The sequence below is a fragment of the Varroa destructor genome, unplaced genomic scaffold (genome assembly GCF_002443255.2).
Source record: "Varroa destructor unplaced genomic scaffold, Vdes_3.0 BEIS01000007.1, whole genome shotgun sequence".
NCBI classification, from domain to species: Eukaryota; Metazoa; Arthropoda; class Arachnida; order Mesostigmata; family Varroidae; genus Varroa; species Varroa destructor.
The window spans coordinates 5,268,724-5,290,930 of NW_019211460.1; the positions used below are offsets into that span (position 1 = coordinate 5,268,724).

Below are 22,207 nucleotides of genomic sequence, written 5' to 3' on the forward strand. Positions count from 1 at the left end.
CCTACCCTGATCTTTAATAGCCAAGATCTTTCTCATTAAAGTCGGCTTTCAAAATAAACTAATTAATGACTGTCAGGATCTTGAACGTCTGGAAAACACAGTGGCTGCACTTTTTGAATTTTTTTTTTTGGCAGCCTTGTCGAATAATCGCGCGTCAGGTCGGCTAGCTACGAAAAGTGACTCTCATTTAGTGGTGCATGCGCCGGCGCGCGTTCACTACCCCTATACGGCCGCAAATTTTCTGAATGGCAAAATACAGATAAGTTTCTCAGCCTTCGTAAGTAAGGTTTCTTTTTCATTATTATGTTAATGTAGAATCATTTTTTAATAGCTTTATTGAGGGTTGATGCATAATCAGACTATATTCTGATTGTTTCCTTAAAGCTAAGATCTATTCTTAAATTTCTATTAATTTCAAGTATATAACAATACATCTAAATAAACTTTTCTATCGTGAATAATGAGCAAAGGGTACTTAATCTGGACGATGGTTTAGCGGGTCAAAGTTCCGCTGACTTCGCATTCTTACATATTATATTTACATACACATTACATACATACATCCATTATACAGTACGACGCGTACGAATCATGTGATTAGGTTTTCCTAAGTTATTTAGAATCCATGACATTCTCTCAGAGTGCATGAAAGTAATGACGTTTGCTAAGTGTACCAATAACCCGGCAAAGGTATCTATATTTAGAAATAGGATGGGATGTTTATATATAGGATGGGATTTTTATATTTTTATATTAATACAAATAATATTCTCATTGTTTATGGATGGATGGTGTTGACAGATCATACTCATTCCAAACATATTTTTTATCCTCGTACCGAATTTCAATGCGCTGACGGCAGCCGTCAATAGTTTCGCCTGACGTATGCCACAACGGTTGACTTTATTTTAAAATAATCCGCATAAAATTTTCGACGCATCTGTCCATTAATTTGTTTCCTTTACTTTAATGTCGGCAATTACTCCCCATCGTTCTGGCTTATCTCTTGATTCAGGATTTTCCGAAATAGCAGAGAATTAGAGAAATTTTAAGAATATACGTCGAAACAAGTCCGTATTCAACTGAAGGAAAGATTTTTAGTAACTATAACGATTAGATTTCATTAGAAATAGGTTAACATTTTCAACACTAGCCATATACCTGCTATCCTTTAGCCTCATATTTGTATTTTTAAAAAATTTGACGGACTCATTGCAATGCACCTCTTCTTTCTCTCTTTATATGTGTTACCTTGTTTTCTTGAAAAATCAGTATCCCAAAAAAATCCGTCTAGAAAAGCTTGCTAATTGTGGCTACTAGTGGGTCTGGTGCATCATTCAACGTATCTGTATGCCGAAGCAGAATGACTCAAATGTCTCTCTGAAATAATCGTTCTTGAAACGGTTTGTCTGTGGCCCTGGCCGATACGTTGGTGTTCAGCTTTCTCGCCAGCAACGTATTCTTCTTTAATTAAATTTAATGCAATGTCGTACTGATAACCTCAACTGGAATCAAAACGAGCTTTATATTCATTCGATTGTGGTGATACTGATGCAGTTCTTTCTGCCGTTCTCACTCCATTCCGACAGCCTTCGATATGATGATCTTCTAAAATATGTTTCACGTCGATTTTGTCATGTCCATAAGCGACCTCTGTTTTTTGAATTCCTTTTATTTTTTCCTCCACTTTTTGGTTCCGACAACGGGACGAGCAGGACATTATTTATTCGTTTAATATTTGCCGACAGCTGTGAGAACATTACATTGGCTTTCTTAATAGCTCTACCATCTCTGGGTGCGTAAACAACGAATAGGATGGCTTTATACTCACAAAGCGAAAATTTGTCTCACTTGGTACCTCTTTCTCCAGCAGAGGCATTAATTTATGTGTCAGACTAGTGACTTATTTCAGATTTCGTTTCTTTATCTCCGATTCGATTAGTTCAATTCTATCATATATCAACGTTACCAGACTTCGGTGATCCTATTAACCTTGAGTGTGGTGATGACGTCTAGGCAACTGCGCACCAGGTATCTATGTTACCGAAATAATAAAAAATTTACCACCAAGACCGTCTTTTATACTTCCGTGACGAGGAACTGTTGGGTGTGTCTCACGCTGCACGATCAATGATTTAATAAGTTTCACCGATTGTCGGCTAGTGAAATCCATAAAACAAGCGGCACAGCTGTTCAACGTATAACAAATAGGCATAAAAAAACTTCTGGCGTAATATATTGAACAGAATAGTTCGCTTCATACAGTTTAATTATTACTATCTACATCTATTAATAACAACTTGGGGCAGGGGTAGTAGTTATTAATACTGTGTTGACAAGGTCTTTCCTTTATTTGAAACAACCTCGCAGGGCCTCACAGTGCGGTAGTCGTTGCATCGGTTCTTTGACTTCCCGGACTGAAATGAGGTATTATAAAGTCGGTCTCTACGTATACTATCGTATTGCATATATGTGCATGCGTGAAGCAGATAAATGCACGTCAATATCGATCGTACGAGCACATTCCTAAGACCCGTCTCTATCACAGAATACATTATCTAATTAAATTTTCTTGGATCCATAAAATTACAACAGCACACAAAATAATGAGCATTACTTAAAGGGAACATGGTCTAAGATTTTTAAAATATATTTTTTATCAGTATGTTTACTGTTGTTTTAGGATGTATGAAAATATTTATATATTTTATCATATATTTTTAGGAGACCTCTCGACCCGATGGCTGCGACCATCGCACCTATTACATCCATGATACCTAAATCCATTTGCATAGCTAAACGGCTATCAAAGAGGTTCGTACGATAAGTATAGCGAGATATAACAGTTTTATCTTTCATCTCATTTCAAATGTTGCGAGGGAAACGGAACGTTTTCTTTTTAAGTATGCTTTAACCATTTTTGCTGCTGAAGATGATAAGGCATCCCTTCCCCTACTCCGTTACGAATTTTGCGAGGTCATTAATTCTTTTTCAGTCGTCCCAACAATCAAATGCATATATTCAGACGGTTGGCTATGGTCTTTTTACTGCCCAGTGCTTGAGAAATTCAGCTGCCCTTTTTTCAGCAATGGAGAAACTGAGAATACAGTATATGACAGCAAACGTAAGACAGTCTAAGAATCGAACGTTCAAGATGTCAAACCAAATTGGTGAATAAGTATGCATGTGTCAAGGCCTAGCACTTGTCAAAATTAAAGGAGCGCCATCTTTAAAGTGTTCGGAAAGGGAGCCTTAATTGTAGCGTAAACGATCATCGAGGCCACGCCGTTACACTTGATATCTATCTTATAAACTGTGTACCAAAGTCGAAAAATTCACGGGTCTGCTTATACAGCTGCCATTATTGGTAGTGCTGTCAATTTTTGCAAAATAGACAATCTTCCGATTGTAGTTGATAGCTACAGCGCAGACGAAAATAACAAACAGGCTTTCTTCATAAACACTGATGCAATACGTTAACGTGCATGATGTCTAGTAGCATATTCATATACTTTTCAGTGTCCACATCAATTTCGAACGCTACACTTTTTTGCCCCATTCCAACCATTTCAGTGTCATTTCTGTCAAATCTTGCCACCGCGAGTACTGCAGAGTGTTACTAATGTGGCTAATGACTGAAAAACGATCATTCATCTTCCACGACATGAATAAAACGCGTCCTTTGTTTGAGTAAATAATGCTCGCACGAGTTTTTGTATGCTATACTACATTCGGAATATGACCCATCGAAGTTGCTGAAAACTTGCGAAACAGGCATATATATATATTGTGAGTTGTTACGAAACAGAACACTGGACAGCAAGGACTGATGATGTAGCTAGTTCATTGTACATAAACAATCAGTGTAGTCAAGCTAATTAAGAACAAGCGCATAGCCCAGCGGATGCAACATGCCTGTTCGTCTGTTGGAGAATATGCAATAGATAAAATATTTAGACCGTGTTGTTACCTGACCTGTATTTTTCGGCGTTTGGGATGATTCATGGCAGGCTTTAAAAGTGTGCTACGTCTGTCAGCTGCCTTCTAGCATGAAATAGCTCCTAATATCCTTTTTGTAATGTACAGTGAGGTTTTATAACCTGATTGTATTAAACTGCACTTGAATGTTTTCCCACTTTTACTTCCGCCTTGTTTGCCGCTGATATACCGTTTGAAAGCGCTGTTTCTGGTCTATCAGTGCCCTATAGCAATATTGTGTTGTGAGTGCGACTTCAAATCAAAAGGTTTCCTTAAAGATAAGTGTTCCAGATAGAAAAAGTACGTTGTCAACACTTCCTGTACTGCCCATTTCCTCGAGGCCAACAATCCTGGACACTTGCCTAAAAGTATTATTCAATAATATTTTGCCCTTGAAAACTGAGTCCGACCTAAAAAAGGTCCTTAGCTCTAGCTGACCGTCTGAGTTTGATAACAACCATATGAAAACACTTTTGAAGGAAGACTACCGACTTGCTGCAGAAATTGGCCGAAAAGATAGGTTACACTCACACGACCGTTGTTAACCACCTCAGGTCCTTAGAGCTTACACAGAAGCTTGAAGTTGTGTACCTCCTGAACTTCAATAAGGTGTTATGGTTTAATGTCGCAACTTTACATCCCGCTCACTGTCGAGCGTTACGCAGCCACAGTGACCAACTGTGACATATAATTGTTACCGAAAATCAGAAGTGGTGCTTGTACGCCGACATAAACCAAAAATCAAAATGAATGGCTGCGGGACAAAGGCCGAGGCCCAGGGCTTAAGTAGATCCTCGTTCAACCAAGGCTATGTTTTGCGTTTGGTGGCACTGCAAGGACCACATTTGCTGCGAATCGCCTCCTACGAACCTGCCGGTTCGCCGGCACGTTTCTTTTGTGTAGTTGTATCGACTCGATCAAGCTACTAGGAAAAAAAGGCCGAGGTTAGGTCATCCTACTGTGTTCAAACTGCCCTCCTGCACTTCGAATGGGAATTTTAGTGGCACCCTCAATATGTTCACTTGTGACAACAAATTCACCATCTTTTCTGTTCACTGGACAATCACGTTCATGCCTCACCTTCAACGTAAGTCAGCAGTTCAAAATGTGGATGGATAACTTCTTTGAGACGAAATCAGCTACTTCCTGGTAAAACGGCGCATATCATTTGGTGAAGAAATGGGATAATGTCGTGAACAATAATGGGCTATATTGTATTTAAAATGAAAAATGTGGTATTTATTATTTTATTCAATGATAAAAGCGAGAATTTTTTCAATCTAATATAATAGAGACTAAAATTTGCAATGAGTGAACGAAGGCTCAATGACTAAAATCAAGGAGCCGTCATGTCTTCTGAGGTATAAAGCCATGTGTGTATCTTTTCTTAAATAATTTTGAAATAATCCGTTGTTTTTACAATTAATAATAAGTAAATGCTTCTTAGTTTAGTAACTGAATTTCGTTTAATTAACTGTTATCACTTTAGAGCCGCTTGAAATAATAATAGGTCTAGGAAGATAACTAATCTACTTATTACGATGACACCCTCTAAAGTTATCAGCAAAACATGACACAGTAGTTATAAAAAGATACGCGTGTCAGTGATGCGTAATAGAGACAGAAAACAAATAATATAATTCGGGGTTAATCTCACAGAGCGAATAACGACAGTTAGTACATGCCAAAGTCTCATATATAGTGTATAAAAATTATACGAAGGAAACCGTGTATAATGTAATAGAGTATGACATTGCGTGTCTTCACTAGATGTTCTTTCAAATAATCTTGAAGCATTCTCAGTGATATGTAAAACTGGTTGTTTACGAATCATTGTCTTTCATCGAACCCAGTTAGTCAAAAAAAGGCTTAAATAATGGAGCTTTGCTTAGTCTTTCTGTGCCCGCTAGATGCTAAGTCAACTAATTTTTTGCATTTGCGACAGCGCCAAATACGCTCTGTCGTAACTTCGGTTTGAATTTTGCTAACTTGTACTGCTATAAAGCTGTTGTAGTTGGCAGAAAGTGTCCCGGTGATGGCGTTCATATTCATTGAAGTTTCAAAGAACATAATGATCTGAGTTCGATTCCCATCGTGGATGAATTTTGTTATTGTTGATGAATATGACTTTTTCATACATACTGTACTAACTTATAGAATCGCTTGAAGTACACCCGGTTCTCGTTTATAGTCGAGGCAAAAATATTGATCATTGAGATTCTTGCCTGATTAGCTGAAGTTGATGCAGAAAATGATTAAACCAATAGCGTGCGCATGGAGGCATCGCTGTCGTAGACGAGCTAGCCGTGCATATTTAGAGTTAGCTTGCCGCTAACAAGTATTGCGTTTGAGTAAGCTGCTTGAGTATCCATTTGGAATTTTAACAATTATGGTCTTCAGCGAGCGGCATGTCTGCATCTTCAGATCAATGCAAGAATGCTAGAAGGTGTTGTTTCTTCAATAAATACGCAAACACAGACACTCGTAACAACGCGCAAATAAGGATACGTCTTATAAGCGAGTGACTTTTGACCCCTTATCCGCATCGGTAAGACGGCATATACGTACAAATCTAATAAAATCACAAATATATCGGTAGGTTAGCAATCGAAATCTATTTTTAGAATGTTTTTAAGGAAACGCAAACATTTATTTTTGTAGCTAAATAAATGGTCAAGTTAAGTGTGGGTTTGCATCAGGTACACCATTTCCTAATAAATATGCATCTTGTACTACTACTCCATATTTAGTATGTAAATATTTAATTTTAGATTCTGACAAATTGTGGTAATTTTTTTTGTGCAGCGTTCTCATCTATCAACGGCGCAGCAAAAGTGCTAGACTGCTATGTGGACGAAGGTTGGACGTTTGATGGACTACAGAAGGTCGTAATGTAAGTCAATAGCGTCTTGAACTATTATTCAAATATGTGGCGACTAGCTGTGTTAATTTAATGTACACTACCCTACCCTACACGATCACGACTTTCAAAAACACTAATACTCGGGAAATAGTAGACCTCTATATATATTTTTTTTTAAATATAAGTATGAATAAGTAAGTGGACACTACATCCAGCATAAAAATTGTTTGGAAAGAAATTCCCACTATTTGCCAACTATTTGCGACTACCCATCATGTAATTTTTCTAAGAGGGTCTCAGTAATAATAATTACACATGGCCGAACATCACTAGAACAAAGCCTATTCCTTGTGGGCCAAGTATAGGGTTCAGTCTCAACGTTTAAACTTTGTTCCGCCGAGACCACAGTTTGCTTATTCTCGATTATCCACGTAGATTTCATTGCACTTGCCTACCTTCCCGGACGGTTTTGGTCCTGGCCGGCAAGAAAGTCTCTCACCGCTGCTCTGTAAGCCAGATCCTAGAGTTACGTCCTTTTCTGCCTAAAAGAATATCTATCTAATTTTGTGTAGTCTATCATTTTCGCGTAGTGTCTCTCTTGTTGATTTTTTGGCATTTTTCCAGTTTTCTATACTGTTGGATAGGTAGTGTAAAAGCGGATGTCTTTTATGTCCGCTATGGCCAAGTAGTGGGAAGCATTATTCTCGGCGTCCAATCTGCAGTGGACGCATATGTCTAAAAGAGTTTTCTCGATCCGAAACAGATAATCTTTAAAGTTTCCGTGTCGTGTGAGGAACTGAGTGGAAAAATAAATTACTCACCCCTCTCCCGGGCGTTCAATTGATGTTCATATTTTCCAAATAACGCTCCGTTCTACTGTTCCGGGTGCAATTCCACTAATACCTGACCATTTTGCTAGCCGTTCTGTCAACGTCTTTTACCCGTGGTCCTCTATGTTTTTTTTTTTTACTTTTGGTATTTTCATTGCTTCCAGATTGCATAAGATAGTGCCGGTGGCAACCAAGGCTGTCTGAATACAAACTGTTTCATGGGCCTGTATCACCCAAAGGGCAGGCGTTGGCTGGGCCTTCTCCAGAATTGTTTGGCCGAAGTTGAGGCTGTATTGAAAATTGTCCATACTGACGTTCCAAACAATCCGCTAATTCTCCCGCGTATGAGTACTCGGCATTAAATTAACCAAGTCAAGAGATACCTCAATTGCTTTAGTTGCCTTGTGTTGCATCAAATTGGATACCTTTTCCCTTCAACAATTAGCCTAAACCGACGACATCTTTTCCAGTAGTTGGAAAGGTTGAGTTCGTTTTACTACCTGAGCTTTCAGTGAGATAGTTTGAAAGCGATCGGGTGAAGTATTGCGGGGTGTTTTATTGGTGCGAAGAAGTTAAAATATCCTTTCACATTATACTCTTAAATGCGTTTTTACAGCGACCAATATTATCAGAAAGACAGTGGACGCTCGTCGTGCGTGTCCGCATTACCCTGCACAGTAGAACCGACTAGTTCTTTATGAAAATATACTGGTTTTCGTCGAGCAGACCGTGCCTCTCAGCGACAGATCGGAGTCAGCTTTCTATGATGAACTCCATCCTTTTGGCTAGCAAGAGTTTCTATACACTATGATTAACTGACAACATCAGTAATTAAAATTTCAACGGCCCAGTGCGTAAATACTATAAATATATCCCGCGCATTTGGTCAAGCGGTTTACCCGTGCAAGCTCTTGCTATCCATTACCACTGAAAACAGTCCTCTATGACGATCAGTGACCAAATGCTTGTAGCAGCGGCTTTCTCCATACGAGATCTACACGAATTAAGGTGTTCTGTATTTAATTTCGTACTGTGTGGATTCTCCTCCTTAGCTACAATTCCACCTAACCAGGTTCATTTTGGCTAGGATCGGCCAACAAGTGTTCGCTTCAGCCTCGTATCTGTAACCGCAGTCAACAATTGCTTATGCTGTATATTCTAACACTCTGCATACAGTCATGTTTTTTATGCTTTTCATTATTACGACCTTTGGCTGTCTTCGTCAGGCTCTGAATTTTACTATACTACGGTTCAATATTTCTTAGCGGTAAACAGAAAAGGGAACGATGAAGTAACAGTCAGCTATTTTAGTTGCATTATTGTGTATGGGCAGCTTCATTAGCCTATTAGATGACTACAACACGTTGCATAAAGATCTGTGCGAATGAGCAAATTCTGTAGGTTACCGAAACATGTGTCTGCTTTGAAGCCCCACCTGTGACTTCATGGTTCTGGCGACTCTTATTAAACGGTAGGTTCAAATTATCGGTTGATGATAACATGTTGATGTAAAGCTATATATTTATTATTTAAACTCACTACTTACGGTTTATAAGTGTACACAAGTAAGTCGTTACCCTAAATTAAAAATGATTAACCGAACGTTATTTTTTCATTTACTTTCAAGTTATCTCTTTTTTGATCCCTTGTACGCTTTGTGGTAAGCATTAAGACCCTCTACTTCAGAGTGACACCTTAGAAACTTCTATCTACGCTAAAAAAGCTCATATTCAAAATAGTCCTGTCAACGCAATTTAATATTGTACGTTGTTCCTATTTTAGGGTTCTTATTGATTTCGTACGATAATAGCAAATACAGTAAAACAAATTCGTCACATGCGACTACATATTACATTAGTCGCATATGCGTATGGGGGCTTTTGGCCTAACGGCCACACCGTCAACAATGCGTAGACGTCGCACCGCGTCACTTGTAGCTTCACCTTGTCATTTAGTCTTGATACGATATTATTTGGAGCCACTTTTTTACAACTTCGAACTTCTCGCATATCCAAAAAATACTTATTTCAAGCTTCTATTTACTAGTTTAGAGCAAGACTGGTTCAATTCTGCTTGAACTTCAACTTGTAAATATATACATCTTTAAATACTTCTTCCTTTTCTTTCGAAGGTTTGAGAGGCGCCTATGTATCACTACGCAAAAACAAGGGCAGCCATCACTTCGACCAAAGAGTCTATTACATATTGTTTATGGTTAGCCCAGGCACCAAGATCGACGCTATTCCTTACCATGAAATGTGTCACACCTGTACGTCAAACTTCATGTTCAGCATCTAACACTTGTGTCAGATGCTATCTTTGATTTCAAGTAACGTCATTGTATGTACTAGTACGTCACGAGGCGTATTTGTACAATAATGCAATTCAGCAATACGAGCATATTCATTAAATTAATTCATTTAACTTCGGTTCTTCAGGGGATATCTTCGTTCTGACTACATATATAAGTTTCTACATTATAACGTTTCGTGCATTGGATTTACAAACGCCACCTATCTAAGCTCCTATCTGTTCTGTTTCGTTGTCCATTATTTTTCGGTTCGTTTCCATATCGGTTACAACTTCTCTATGAAATATGTTGTTACTAGCGTATGGCAGTTTCCCTAGGACAGTCTAGTTTGAGGTAAATTCGTTAGAAGAGCATATTACCGAGGTAATGAAGTAGGCTTACCAAATTATAACAATAACACGACGTCTTTAGTCAGCGCAATTTATTAACCTTCACGTAACTTGGTCATTGTTCATCGTACCGGTTTCCATAAAACGATAACGAAGTATATTTATGAGTGTTGTTTGCAAGTTTTTTTTTATGATCATTATAACGGGCGGACCTTTCAGACCTGCATGCCGTTTCCCGTTAGATTAACACTTGATCCTTTGAAACGATTCTTAGCGATGAAACGTAGTTAGATTTCTTGCGTCCCCAAGACAAAGAAATATTTCTTCAAATAATCACAATTAATTTTATATGCCTACTTAATAGTCGATTGATTCCATTTGCTCTTGGAGCTTCGAATCAAACGTTTCGCTGGGTTGTTTAATTCCTAATTCTCAACTGGCAGAAAAATTCCCTTAGATTTTCCTGAACAAGTAGTTTATTGCTCTTAAATACAACCGCGCGATCCGACATTGCTACTCCAATATCGCCACCTCGACCTATTGTCCATCCACGTCCGCTGCGCACGACCTCTAGAGGCGATGTAAGGATTAGCCTGCTTTAAATGTGCACTTTTTTTCTCGACCACTGCGAATTCCACTCGTATCGTCATACATGACTTAACGTCTGCCGCTATGCCTTTTCAGTGAAACTGCTGACCTACCTTTTCGCACGTCTTTCGGCCTTTTGCCGTGATCTCTCGATTGCAAGTAATCATGGTATATCTTCAAAACCTTTTGCTTTCTTTGATCGTTAAAAATAATCATATTGTTTTAGCATCGACTAGAGTAATATTAGCTGGCAGAAGTAAATTACGTCCTTTACCTGAGACCACAAGTTTGCCCTATCTTTCCATGGAACTGTAGTTAGCGTGTTACGCGTATGCACTTTGACATCGCTAGCAACCTTTTTACCTGAACGCCGACGGCTCAAATCATTCTATTGGCGTGCTGTCCACGCGTCTGATGCACAAATAACCTAATATTCTATATAATATAAATAATAATAATATAGGGAGCATGCTTAACAAATATACCAAATTTGCTCGGTCGGTCCTCTCTAACTTTATCGGTGTCGCTATCGACCCATCTCTCAATATCGCTTTAAGGTGACCTATTTTGCATTACCAGACAACGATGTAAATATTATTCACAGTGTTATTACCGTTATTATTATTTTTCCGTTCATAACTTAATTCACCACATATGAATACATTAAAATTATTAGTAGAATGTTAGCTCATAGCCAGGGGTATTACTATTTGAACTATTGTTGGTATAGCGAATTAAGACGTACTTTTACCACCTCCTTTTGCACAGGATCATATTAGAGTAAAATCCTTTTTCTTTGATAACATGTCAATTATTTATAGTGGCACTTGTTTTCCGTGAAGGATTATCTCATTCAATTACAATATACCGACGTAGCTGGCTTTAGCTTGATTGAGAGCTTAATTGTCGTTTTGGGTGCAAAGGGATATTATGTGGTCCGTACCCCGTAGACAGTTGTTGTTTATCTGTTGTCAGCTGTAGTCGCCTTTTGTTTCGTCGAAGGATCGTTAGATGAACGATCCTTTCCGTATCGGCTAGAATTGTGTCTTTGTCATCCATCCTGAGTTTCGTCAAGGTTAGCTTTTGAGCTCTGATCAGACTTCTTCGACTCATTCTCTTCGTCCTCGTTCGCTTTCAACAGTTATTCAACTGCAATTGACAGAAGCGCGCGTGACAACGTATTCGCTGTGACTCACTACTATAGCAGGTGTCGGACGGCAGCCATGAGTTTTAGAAGTTTTATATTTCTCGGCAGAGTCGTCGTAAGCATGATTTCTCATCGTTCGGTTTTTTCTACGTCTGGTGTGTGGTTTTACCCAAGGCCATGCTTACCCAGGCTTGCGCATCGTGTGCGTACAGCTGAATTCATTCCTGTTGGGTCTTTGTGAGTGTCAGTGCGTTGTTACCTTCACGAAATTGTCATTCATGAAAAATTATAGTGAAAAGACGACAACCGGTGGAAGCCTAATATCAAAAATGACGAAAAAGAAGTTAAAGGAAAATATTGTTGGGTAGCAAGCTTTCAAGCTGTAAAGAACATCAGTTTGAATTAAACTTAACATAGTCAACGCCATGGTTGTGGCAAGAACTTAGTAGGAAGTATCACGATCCTATTTTGGTCTTTTGAAATAGAGCAATTCTCAACGGTCTAAGAAATAAGAGGTATCCATTTTTCAATCAAAACAGTGGCTCTTATATAGCCGGGCATTTTAAGTAAGTTCCATTTCATAATGTCACTTTCACCCAAAGTTTAACCTTATACGGTAAAACTATGACTCTCCGGCCAATAAGCCCGCCTAAAAATGTTTTTTAGTGCGTACTGTGTTATGTACTGTGGACCCTTAATATTTTGTTACCTGTAAGATACACTATAATATTCATACAAATTTTCTTAAAAAGTCAGCCTATTTAGCTAGACAGGACGTCTTTTACATCACATCGGGTGTAAATTTGTTGCAAATAACAAATATAGACTAAATAGAACGGACCCAAAGTACATTTTTTTAATAAGTACGTTCTTTGCCTCTTACTTTTAAACGAGGTCTCCTATGGGAAAAATACGTTGCATATCCTGAGAAATCAATAATAATTTTTGCCACAGAGTGGATGTTGTACGAAAAGTCCACATTTACGCTATTGTTTACGTAAGGTAAACATCGTAACAGGGGATCTGTAAATTCAATTTAGTCTGCGAAAAGTGAATACGGCCTTCAAATCCAGAATTGTATAGGTCAAATTAGATAACCACTATTGGGTTCCCTTTTCCTCACTTATATCTATGTAGATTCATTTGAGTCTAGGAAATTCTAAGTAGCGAGAGAATGGTTTGATATTGCATTTATGGCTAGTTAGCGTAAGTTTATTCGAATCCGAACTGTAACTGTAAGGTTGCATTCAAAAAAGGAATTTATGGCATATGTTTTTATTTTGATCTGGAGACGGAAGACTAAGTTTCACAAACCTAACGACACTAATAACGCTTTTGACAATGCAGATCCATAGCAGACGAAACGGGTTGGACCGATTTTCGTACCTAATAACGCGTCCAACTCTCAGAGTTTGGCTGCCCCATAAACAAAACTACGAATTCAACACAGAGAAATGAATGCTGATACAGATTTGACGTAGGTTATTTCGGTGGCCAAAGCTGTGAAAAGCAGGGTAAATTGAGAACAATATTTGCTGAAAATGGCAAAACGAGTTTTCGACAGAATTACGCAGCAGATAGGGTTTTTTTTTTTCACATATATGTTGTATGTCTCCAAAAAATACTGGGTTTTGGCTAAAGTATCCTATGTCACTCGCTTCGCAGGCTCAACCTCGCTTCGTCATCCTGTTATCTGTTTCCCTCTTGGGGGGGAGGGGGGTATATGCAAACTTTTTTACGAAAAAACGTTCTTTTAATTAAATATATTAAACGGACATTTATACCAATATATTTATGAGCTTGGGGCTAAAACATGGAGCTAAGGTGGTCGAAGATAATTAGCCACCATAAGACAATTGCACAACAACGGATAAATATATGAAAAAACGGCGTGGATTTATATGAAAACCTAACATTTCACTTATAACAAACAAATGCATGTTTAGTTGATAATTTAGTTAACGAACTACCTAACTGCTATGGTCTTCAGTAATTTTTAGAATCCTTGTCCGTGCCGTGCAAAAGTATTTTTCAAAAAATTAGTTCTAGAAATACGCAAAACTAAGCTTATGGCTCAGAAGGCCAGAAAACGTTTGAATGTCTATTGTAAGTCAGTTCTTCGTCTTTCAGTCGGTTTTTTTTCTGTACAGAGGTATTGGTTCGCGGTTTTACCAAGTTTTGTAAAACACCGTAATATATGTTTTTCGTTAGCTTTCGTCTACTCAAAAGAAATGCTGTTGTATGGCGACGTTGTCGTTCGAAAAACATGAAAGCGAGTTAATGGTTTGGTTTTGCCAATAACAAAACCGCTTTCGGATAGGCGGGAACAAGCGGTTATGTTTCCCCTGAGGTTTGAAAGAATTTAGGACAGTAGAGTACTTGGCCTTAGTGTCATTCAAGGGCACCTAATATACTTAATGACAGATGTGCTTCTGAAGTTAGTTACGTCAAACTACAATTGCCAGCTTACAAAATCGAAATAGAAGCATTATCACGTAGGCATTTTTGGTCAATTGGATTAACTTTTTTTTTAATACAGACAATGTTTTGCATTAGCAGATCACAATCTTTCTCTGATTCCTCGTAATTCTTTCGGCAATTAACAACTCTGCAGGCCGTCATTTTCCCGAAGATAGTATCGCGCGCCGTCGGTCCGACGAGAAAACTCCCAACAAATCCTTCATGAGCTGTTCTTAGAATACAATAATTTTTTCTCTCAGAACTCATGATGAGTTTTCATGTTTGAAGAAAACACGTATTTTTCTGTATCCGCCAATAACAAGCTGGCTCATAATATATATTCATTATATAGAACTGCGATTTCAAACTTTTGGTTTGACAGAATTATTCAAAACGTTACTTTTTTTTTTTGGTTTTTTAATCGTACTATTTAAGCATCTATTTCATATTGGGTTATCTACAGCCAGGTGGTGAAAAGTACAAAAACAGAAAACTTTCTTTCAATTGCTTGAAGTAATCAGCAAATATATGTATGATAAAATAATTGGAATGAGTATAAAATATTTGATAATTTATAGCTTCTAATTTTTTTTTGCAGTTGTTGCGTGGGGCTTATGTTGGCCTTTTGCTTGACATGTACAATCTACGAACTTTTCTCTACAACCAACAAGTCTTCTAGGACCCACCTTCTTCTGCTTAATTTCTCTGCGATACAAAATTCCGGAAAGATATTTAAGGTTGTTTTCTGTATAACTATAAATATTTAAACTAATGTATACATACATATTATAGAAGAAATTCATATTTTAGGGCAATATGAAAGATAAATTCGTTTTTATCCTGCGTCAACTGAACGTGTATGAACTATTTGACAATCTTCAACTTATGACTTTTGGGATGTCTTGTGAGAATTTTGAAGGCTTTACCTGTACTAGGTTATTTTGTTGCCTATTACAACGATGGCTATTACAGATGAGCTCGTCAAAACGGAACATTCGTTGTCTGTATGGCATACGAACAATCTCGTGTGGGTGGATCGTTCTTGGACATATTTACTTCATGACAGACCTCGATTCATTTGCAAGATTCGGTACGATTTGCCCTTTTACAGTTGCTGATTTTATATATTAACACAGTCATATTTATTGAGGTAATTATCTTTAGGATGTTTAAGTGCAAAGCGTAAGACCCATCAGTGGTGTCCAGTAAGTTGAGCGAAAATCTCATTGAACCACAGAGGGTTATTATAGAATCAGTTTTCAATTAATATCGAAAATGAATATTTTAAATAATAATAATGGAAAAAATATGCTTTTAATATTCTTTGATCATTATTCATATCTGCATTTTCTGAAAATTCCCAATAAGTTTGGAAACATTTTTGTTAAGACGGTGAGTATTTTTCTGCTGCTTTGAATGACGTAGCGAGATACTAACTTAAACCTAAATAGACACTTGACTAAGTTTAGTTGAAAAAGTTAATCAGATTATTTAGTAATGTAGCAATTATTAAAGCTTTTGATGGATAATAAATTCGGTTTTGGATATGTAGAGGTAGATAACAAAATTGGTCAATGTTGGCACTGAGCGACTGCCGAAAAATTGTGACCTAGCTTTAATGAGAGGTCTTTAAATACTGCAATCAATGTGCATATTTTTCACCCCAAACTGCAAGACCATTAATATATTCACACTAGATTTATCTTGCCAGAAAACTATTATCCAGATTATAGGAATTATAAGATAGATAGAATTAGGATTTTTCGAACGGTTCATTCTCAGTGGTCGAAATATTTTCGTAAACCTAAATAAATAATTCATCCCATATGCCCATACAATGCATTAGCAAGTTATTATAAAGTTGGACCCGGGACAACTAAATCGGTTATTTGTACGTTTACGAGTAGCAAAAATAAAGCTGGTCTTCGCATCTGCGCAGCGATGGCCTACTCACTGTAAATATATAGACCGGTTAACTTGTTTCACTTGTTATGAACTACCATCGAGCCATAGTTATACTACCGATGTATTTAACTCTTGTAACAATGCTAATAGATATTCGTGTCTTTTACTATTATCTTTCAGCCAGTCTTCGCAAACTGGAAGACTTGTTCAGCAGCTTTCTATTCACAGTCGTTGAGAATTTTTCACTTCCTGTTGACACGTTTTTTGCTATTACGTGAGTAATAATAGTTTGACCATTGAGCTATATAATGTCTAAATAGCTAAACGTGACGATGATAAAATCCGTCGTACATCCCTCTATGTGCCGATTAATCAGAAGTAATATTCACGATTTAGTAAGGAACCGAAATTTAATTCAGGCATCACAGAGAATGTGTGTGTGTGTGTGTGTAGATAACTTCTTAAGCATGCCATTTTATACATGTAATGCAGCAGCAGCAACGTATCTGACTACAGAGTAAAGGGAGGACGTTCTTCGACGTTCAAAAAAGAGGCTTTACATTGATGGATCCCTACACACTATACCTAATCAAATTATTCTCTCTAGTAAATAATTAGATGATTATAATTCACATTAAAAAAATCGGCAAATAAAATGGTAAAAATACCTACATGTGCAGCTTCCCTGGCCGCTCACTGCCTATAGGTCCGCTCGACCGGTGACTGACCCAAGGCCTTCAGTCTTACTTGTCACTACTTAAGAACAAGTTGTATTCCAGCGGGGGTTCCAAAGACTACTGAAATGTTCCATCGTGTTCAACGTTTCATTTATATTCTAACTGGTAATGCATAGTAAAACTCAAATGTATCGATCTTTATAAGCTCGTAGTGTTCGCTTTTCTTATTTTTGTAGATGATAAACGTTTAGAGCGTGCAGTCACTGATAAAATACTATCCCTTGACGATAATCATATTATTACCCGCGGCAGTGACGAAACTAGCGGCCATATTTAAATTAAAAAGTATCCGACAAAAAAAACGGTAGCTGTGAGTATCTTCAGAAAATTGGTATCTATTCAATACGCTCATTTTTCATATTTCTGCAAACTTTCAGCATCGATGTTTCTAAAGTCCTATCGTTTATACAGCGGTCAAGGCCATCTCAAATATTTTACGAAAGGCGAGGAGCATTATTGCGCTGCGCTCTGATTTTAGAACTTGAAGTATTTGAAAAATCTAATACGGAGTCTCACTCCTGTGAATCGGCATCTACTTCTTCATAGTAGCATTTGAATTGTTACTTACTAATGGTAAATGATTCGAGTTTTACGTTTGAAACTACAGGACCCTTTGTCTGAGCTTTTTGCTCACAATTCAGTTGTGTTTTTTGCATGGCCTTATTCATAAACTTGACCGCATTAAATCACCTGATATAATTGGTGGTACATTAACGAAAGTGATAAGTAGAAATTTTGTTTTACACACTAATCCAGACATAACAAAGTATTAGGATATGACGTTCCCGCCCTATCAGCCATGCAGCATTTTTCAATGTTTACGGACTCCTCTCTGGATTAATTCAATCACTAAACGTTCACCGTATTGACTAAGACGCTATGCGTGCAATTCTAGAACTTGAGAATTCTCTTTTTCTACTTTTTTTAGATCGACGTTATGATAATGTAAGGTTGTTATTATCTTAACTTATTAACTTGTTTACGCGCTCCGAAGGCAAACAGGAAGCGATCAAATTACCACTAGATTTCGTGTTTTATACGAAGTAAATAAATACGCGCAGTTGACCATTTTGACAAGAGAATCATCATGACAATACGATCAAGTCTTATGATTAGTAATCTCTAATCTCTGCGTGAGCATCCGGGCGCTTAGATAGTACGTCTGCTCTGTATTCGTAGATTGAGGTGATGTCAGATTAGTAAACACTTCACTAATCTGACATTACCTCGGGAAGAAAATTCCTTGAATTGAAATGCAATCATTTTTCTGGCCAACCTTTGTGTTTTGCGCAAAAAATTGTGTTTTTTTTTATTATTACTTAAGTTATATCTTATTAAGTTATCCTTTAATGGAAGTTAGACTAACATAATTAAAAGCATATGGAGCAAGATCCGAGTTACAAGGGGAACACATTGAAACACTGAAGTTCCTTTAATTTTTGCTGGGTAACTACACAGGCACATGGTTTGGCGTAGTGGAAGACAAAGCTTTTCTTCTGGTCATTACTTAACGGTTGAGTTTTTTTCCAGAGACCTATCGGAATTTTGTTAGTGATTGATAATAGACGTCCGAACAAATGTTGTTGTTAGGTAGCAGCTACTCGTAACGCTCGATTCCTTTCCAGTCAGATAGCATCACTTTCTTTGACAGCAGTCTGGGCTTTGCCACAGATTGTGGAGCACAATTTTTTGCTCGTATATTATTGTTCTGTGATCCACTTTTCATCACTTGTGATCAAGCGGTTTAAAAGAAAGTTTAATTTTATTGCATTCCTGCAGAGTTTTGCAGGTGGAAATATGATCGAATAAATTTTTCTGCGTCAATTCGTATGCCACCCAAATGTCAAGCATTTTTCTCTAGTTAATCTTGTTTAAGTAGTTCTAAGCTGTCTAATGGTGCATGTTCAGTCCCTTGGCAATATCAAGTCTTGCTTAACTTTAGCAGTAATTTCATTTACTTTTTCCGTAATTGGCCCATTACTACGGGAAACATCTTTTACAGCAGACAGAACCATTTTTGAGCCGATAACGACGTTCCTTCCGATAAAGCATCCTGATTATAAATAAATAGCACGATTTTTTTGTAATCGTGTGTAGCATCTATGCCTTTACCGCAATAAAATTTTGAGATAGAGTGAGTTTGTGCAAAACTTTCACTCATCTTCTAGGCACTCTATTTTATTAGTATGCCAACACATCTACGACTGCCAAATCTTAGCTTTCAAAGAACAGCAGCATCGACCTGTCGCAATCCGCACCATTCGACATGTGTAATTTTAAAGCTTTTCCGATAACTCAATATACAAATTTAAAAAATAGCATCAGGTTGATGAAACCTACAATTACTTTCCATGGCCTCCTATGAACAAATACGAAAAATATTAAGCAATATCTTGTTATCAGGATAGAGGCTGAGAGCTCTTTTATCGCGAAGTATGTTAATAATAATAATACCCCATTACTATTTCTGAGCATTTGTGTACATGAAATCCTGTAGGATCCTATGTAGTGCTCCATTTACCATGTGCCTAATAAAGTACACTCAAAATATCAAATTCACAAAGTCGGCTATTTATAATTGAAATGTAATTATGCTAGCGTATTTATATATTTAGGCATCTAAATATAAAACAAATTCGAATATACAAAGTAGGCTCATCGAACGTGTATTTTCGAAACAACATAATCCCAGGACGAATCCTGCATAACGCATCTCTTCACAATTTATAAATATCATAGAGAACTTCGCACAAGTATCAAAATAGGTTTTACATTCTTATAGTTGGAACAACTATATTCCGTTGAAAAAAATTTGACACGAAAGTATGTCAGCAGTTTGTCACTTTGTCAAATACTTTATTATTTAAAGTTTCTGGAACGATACTGATTACGAAGCTGTTTTATAATTTACAAGTGGGCTCCTGTTGATATGGACATCGCGAGATGACGAATTAAAACCGTTCTCATACAGGTCCTGGGCATCACAGGTCTTCCGCAGGATTTACAGGTTTGTTGCATGTTATCACAATTAATGCTGTTTTATAGAACGTGTGTTCCATTTTTAATACAAACATGTAAAAGAGTATATGCTAAAGTTACCGTATTAGAAAATTACAACAAAACTGCCTGATTATATTGTATTCATTAAAGTAAATATCTATATGCATAAATTAACGCTGCCATGTGTTCACAGGCAGCAGTATTGGCGGCTCCATTTAGTTGCGGCCAACTCCCTACACTCAATGCAAAGCTACGATACAAGACTAAACGATGTACTGAGAGGCTAGAAAATAACGTCCTGAATATACAGCTGTGGAGCGATCTACTAGACTTTCTGGAACAAACTTGCGCGCGATTAAATGGTCACAACTTTTAAACTGAACGGCTTAATCAAACATCCGCTTTCAGATCGGCTAAAGAAAAATCCGCCTATAAAAAAGCGTTCTTGAAGTCCAAATACGTAATTTTAATAATAACTTTTCGTTTGGAAGCTCATATCTTAAAGTATTGCCAAATTTAGGATCCGGTTTGTAAGGAGCCAAATCTCCGTAACTTACCAGTACTCAACTTGCATCTCAATATCGAGAAATCGCAGAGCCTCAATCTGAGGTAACACAGTTTTCAACCGAAGTTCACTACACTTGTACTTTATACACACGAAAGATGCGAGTACAACAAGTTTGCAATTACAAACCATGCAAATGTATATCGTTATAATTTCCGGTGCGTGCGAGTTGCGTCTTTCAGAAAACGATCGTTCAATCAAATAACCTATTTCTACACCGTCACATACGACCTCTGATCCAATTTAAGGACAAGCACATAGGGTACTCAGACTAGCAAGGCAGATACTAGAAGGCATTATAGAATCCCGTGTGGCAGTGTATGCTAGCTAACTTCAATTTACTGTCAATTAACTACGATCTTAATTTTTTCTCGGAGCAAATCAAAGATTTTATCTCATCTAGGGGTTCTGTAAGTTATGTAAGGAAACTGCAGGGTAAAACTTTGCAGAATGTTATTTCCCTAATCCCCCATCGAAATACAGGGCAAAATAGTGATCCTGAAAAATCGCATCAGGCAAAGTTGAGCAACAAACATCTATGACCTCCAGAGTGTATCACAAAAACGATCTGATCCCTTCGCCGAGCAAGCTCACTGGACAGTTATGCATCACTTAAAGGAAAAAACGAATACATCAGGCCAGTTGCACACAATCTAAGTCTATGGAAGGTTGCTGCAAACATCTGTAGTAAAGGAAAAAACTAGTCATGCTCTATCAGCTTAGCAGGATTGGGGGGGGGGGGGGGTTAGCTACAGTTTGTGTAGGCCAGTTGTTCATAAAGGTTTATGAACAATCGAGGTGTTATTTTTTACTCGAATGATTACTAAATTATGTTAATACGAAGAGACTTACTGATCGATGACGAAAAGAACCATTTTCCAATTGTATAATAGAGCCAAGGGGAGCCTGTTGTACTTTCCTAAAAGCAAGGCGCTCACTAAAATAGCAGGACGAGGCCTAACAGTGTTAGTCGTAAGGGCTTCATTTATCTTATCGTAACCCTAGTCTTTTTACAAGGCTCTTGAGAAAAGGTCTTTCTTTTATGTACTAAACGTTGCTTTAGTAAAGCACAGGCGAAAGCATTGGTTTCCCTACAGTTTCGCACCATGCTAAACTCCAACTCCTGCCGCATAGCTACTATCCAGCGTGCAAATTCTTTACCTGCTTAATATGCTAAGAAGCAGTTGACATAGGTAAGTTGCACTCTTTCAATGATACCAAAGGCCCTGGAAAGCAATCAGCGCAATCATGATAACAATACTGAAAGGGAAGAAAACCTTGCCAAGCAAATTCAGGCTATCATTGAAAATCGCATTGAAAGAGAATCCCTTGAGCTACTGTTTTGTGCTAGAGCTCGGAATAGTATTCTCCCAATAGTTTTTAAAAATAAAGGCAATAAACCATAACTTTTTATGGATAATCCTTCTTACAGTTACTGTCAGGTTCCATATAATTTTTTTTCTGTGAAGACCCCATTTTTTAAATGGTAATAAA

At 37.5% G+C, this 22,207-nt stretch overlaps 1 protein-coding gene across 6 annotated transcripts in view; it reads left to right on the forward strand.

The window, feature by feature from the left end:
- Positions 1-22,207, forward strand: part of LOC111254254 (nose resistant to fluoxetine protein 6-like) — a 75,474-nt gene that overhangs the window by 39,418 nt on the left and 13,849 nt on the right. For all 6 annotated transcript variants that reach the window (XM_086975882.1, XM_022814901.2, XM_086975881.1 and 3 more), the window contains 5 exons: positions 6,784-6,871; positions 15,105-15,243; positions 15,479-15,596; positions 16,592-16,685; positions 20,063-20,155. In XM_086975882.1, coding sequence (XP_086832008.1) covers positions 6,784-6,871; positions 15,105-15,243; positions 15,479-15,596; positions 16,592-16,685; positions 20,063-20,155 — 532 coding nt within the window. The remainder of the gene's footprint in view (positions 1-6,783; positions 6,872-15,104; positions 15,244-15,478; positions 15,597-16,591; positions 16,686-20,062; positions 20,156-22,207) is intronic.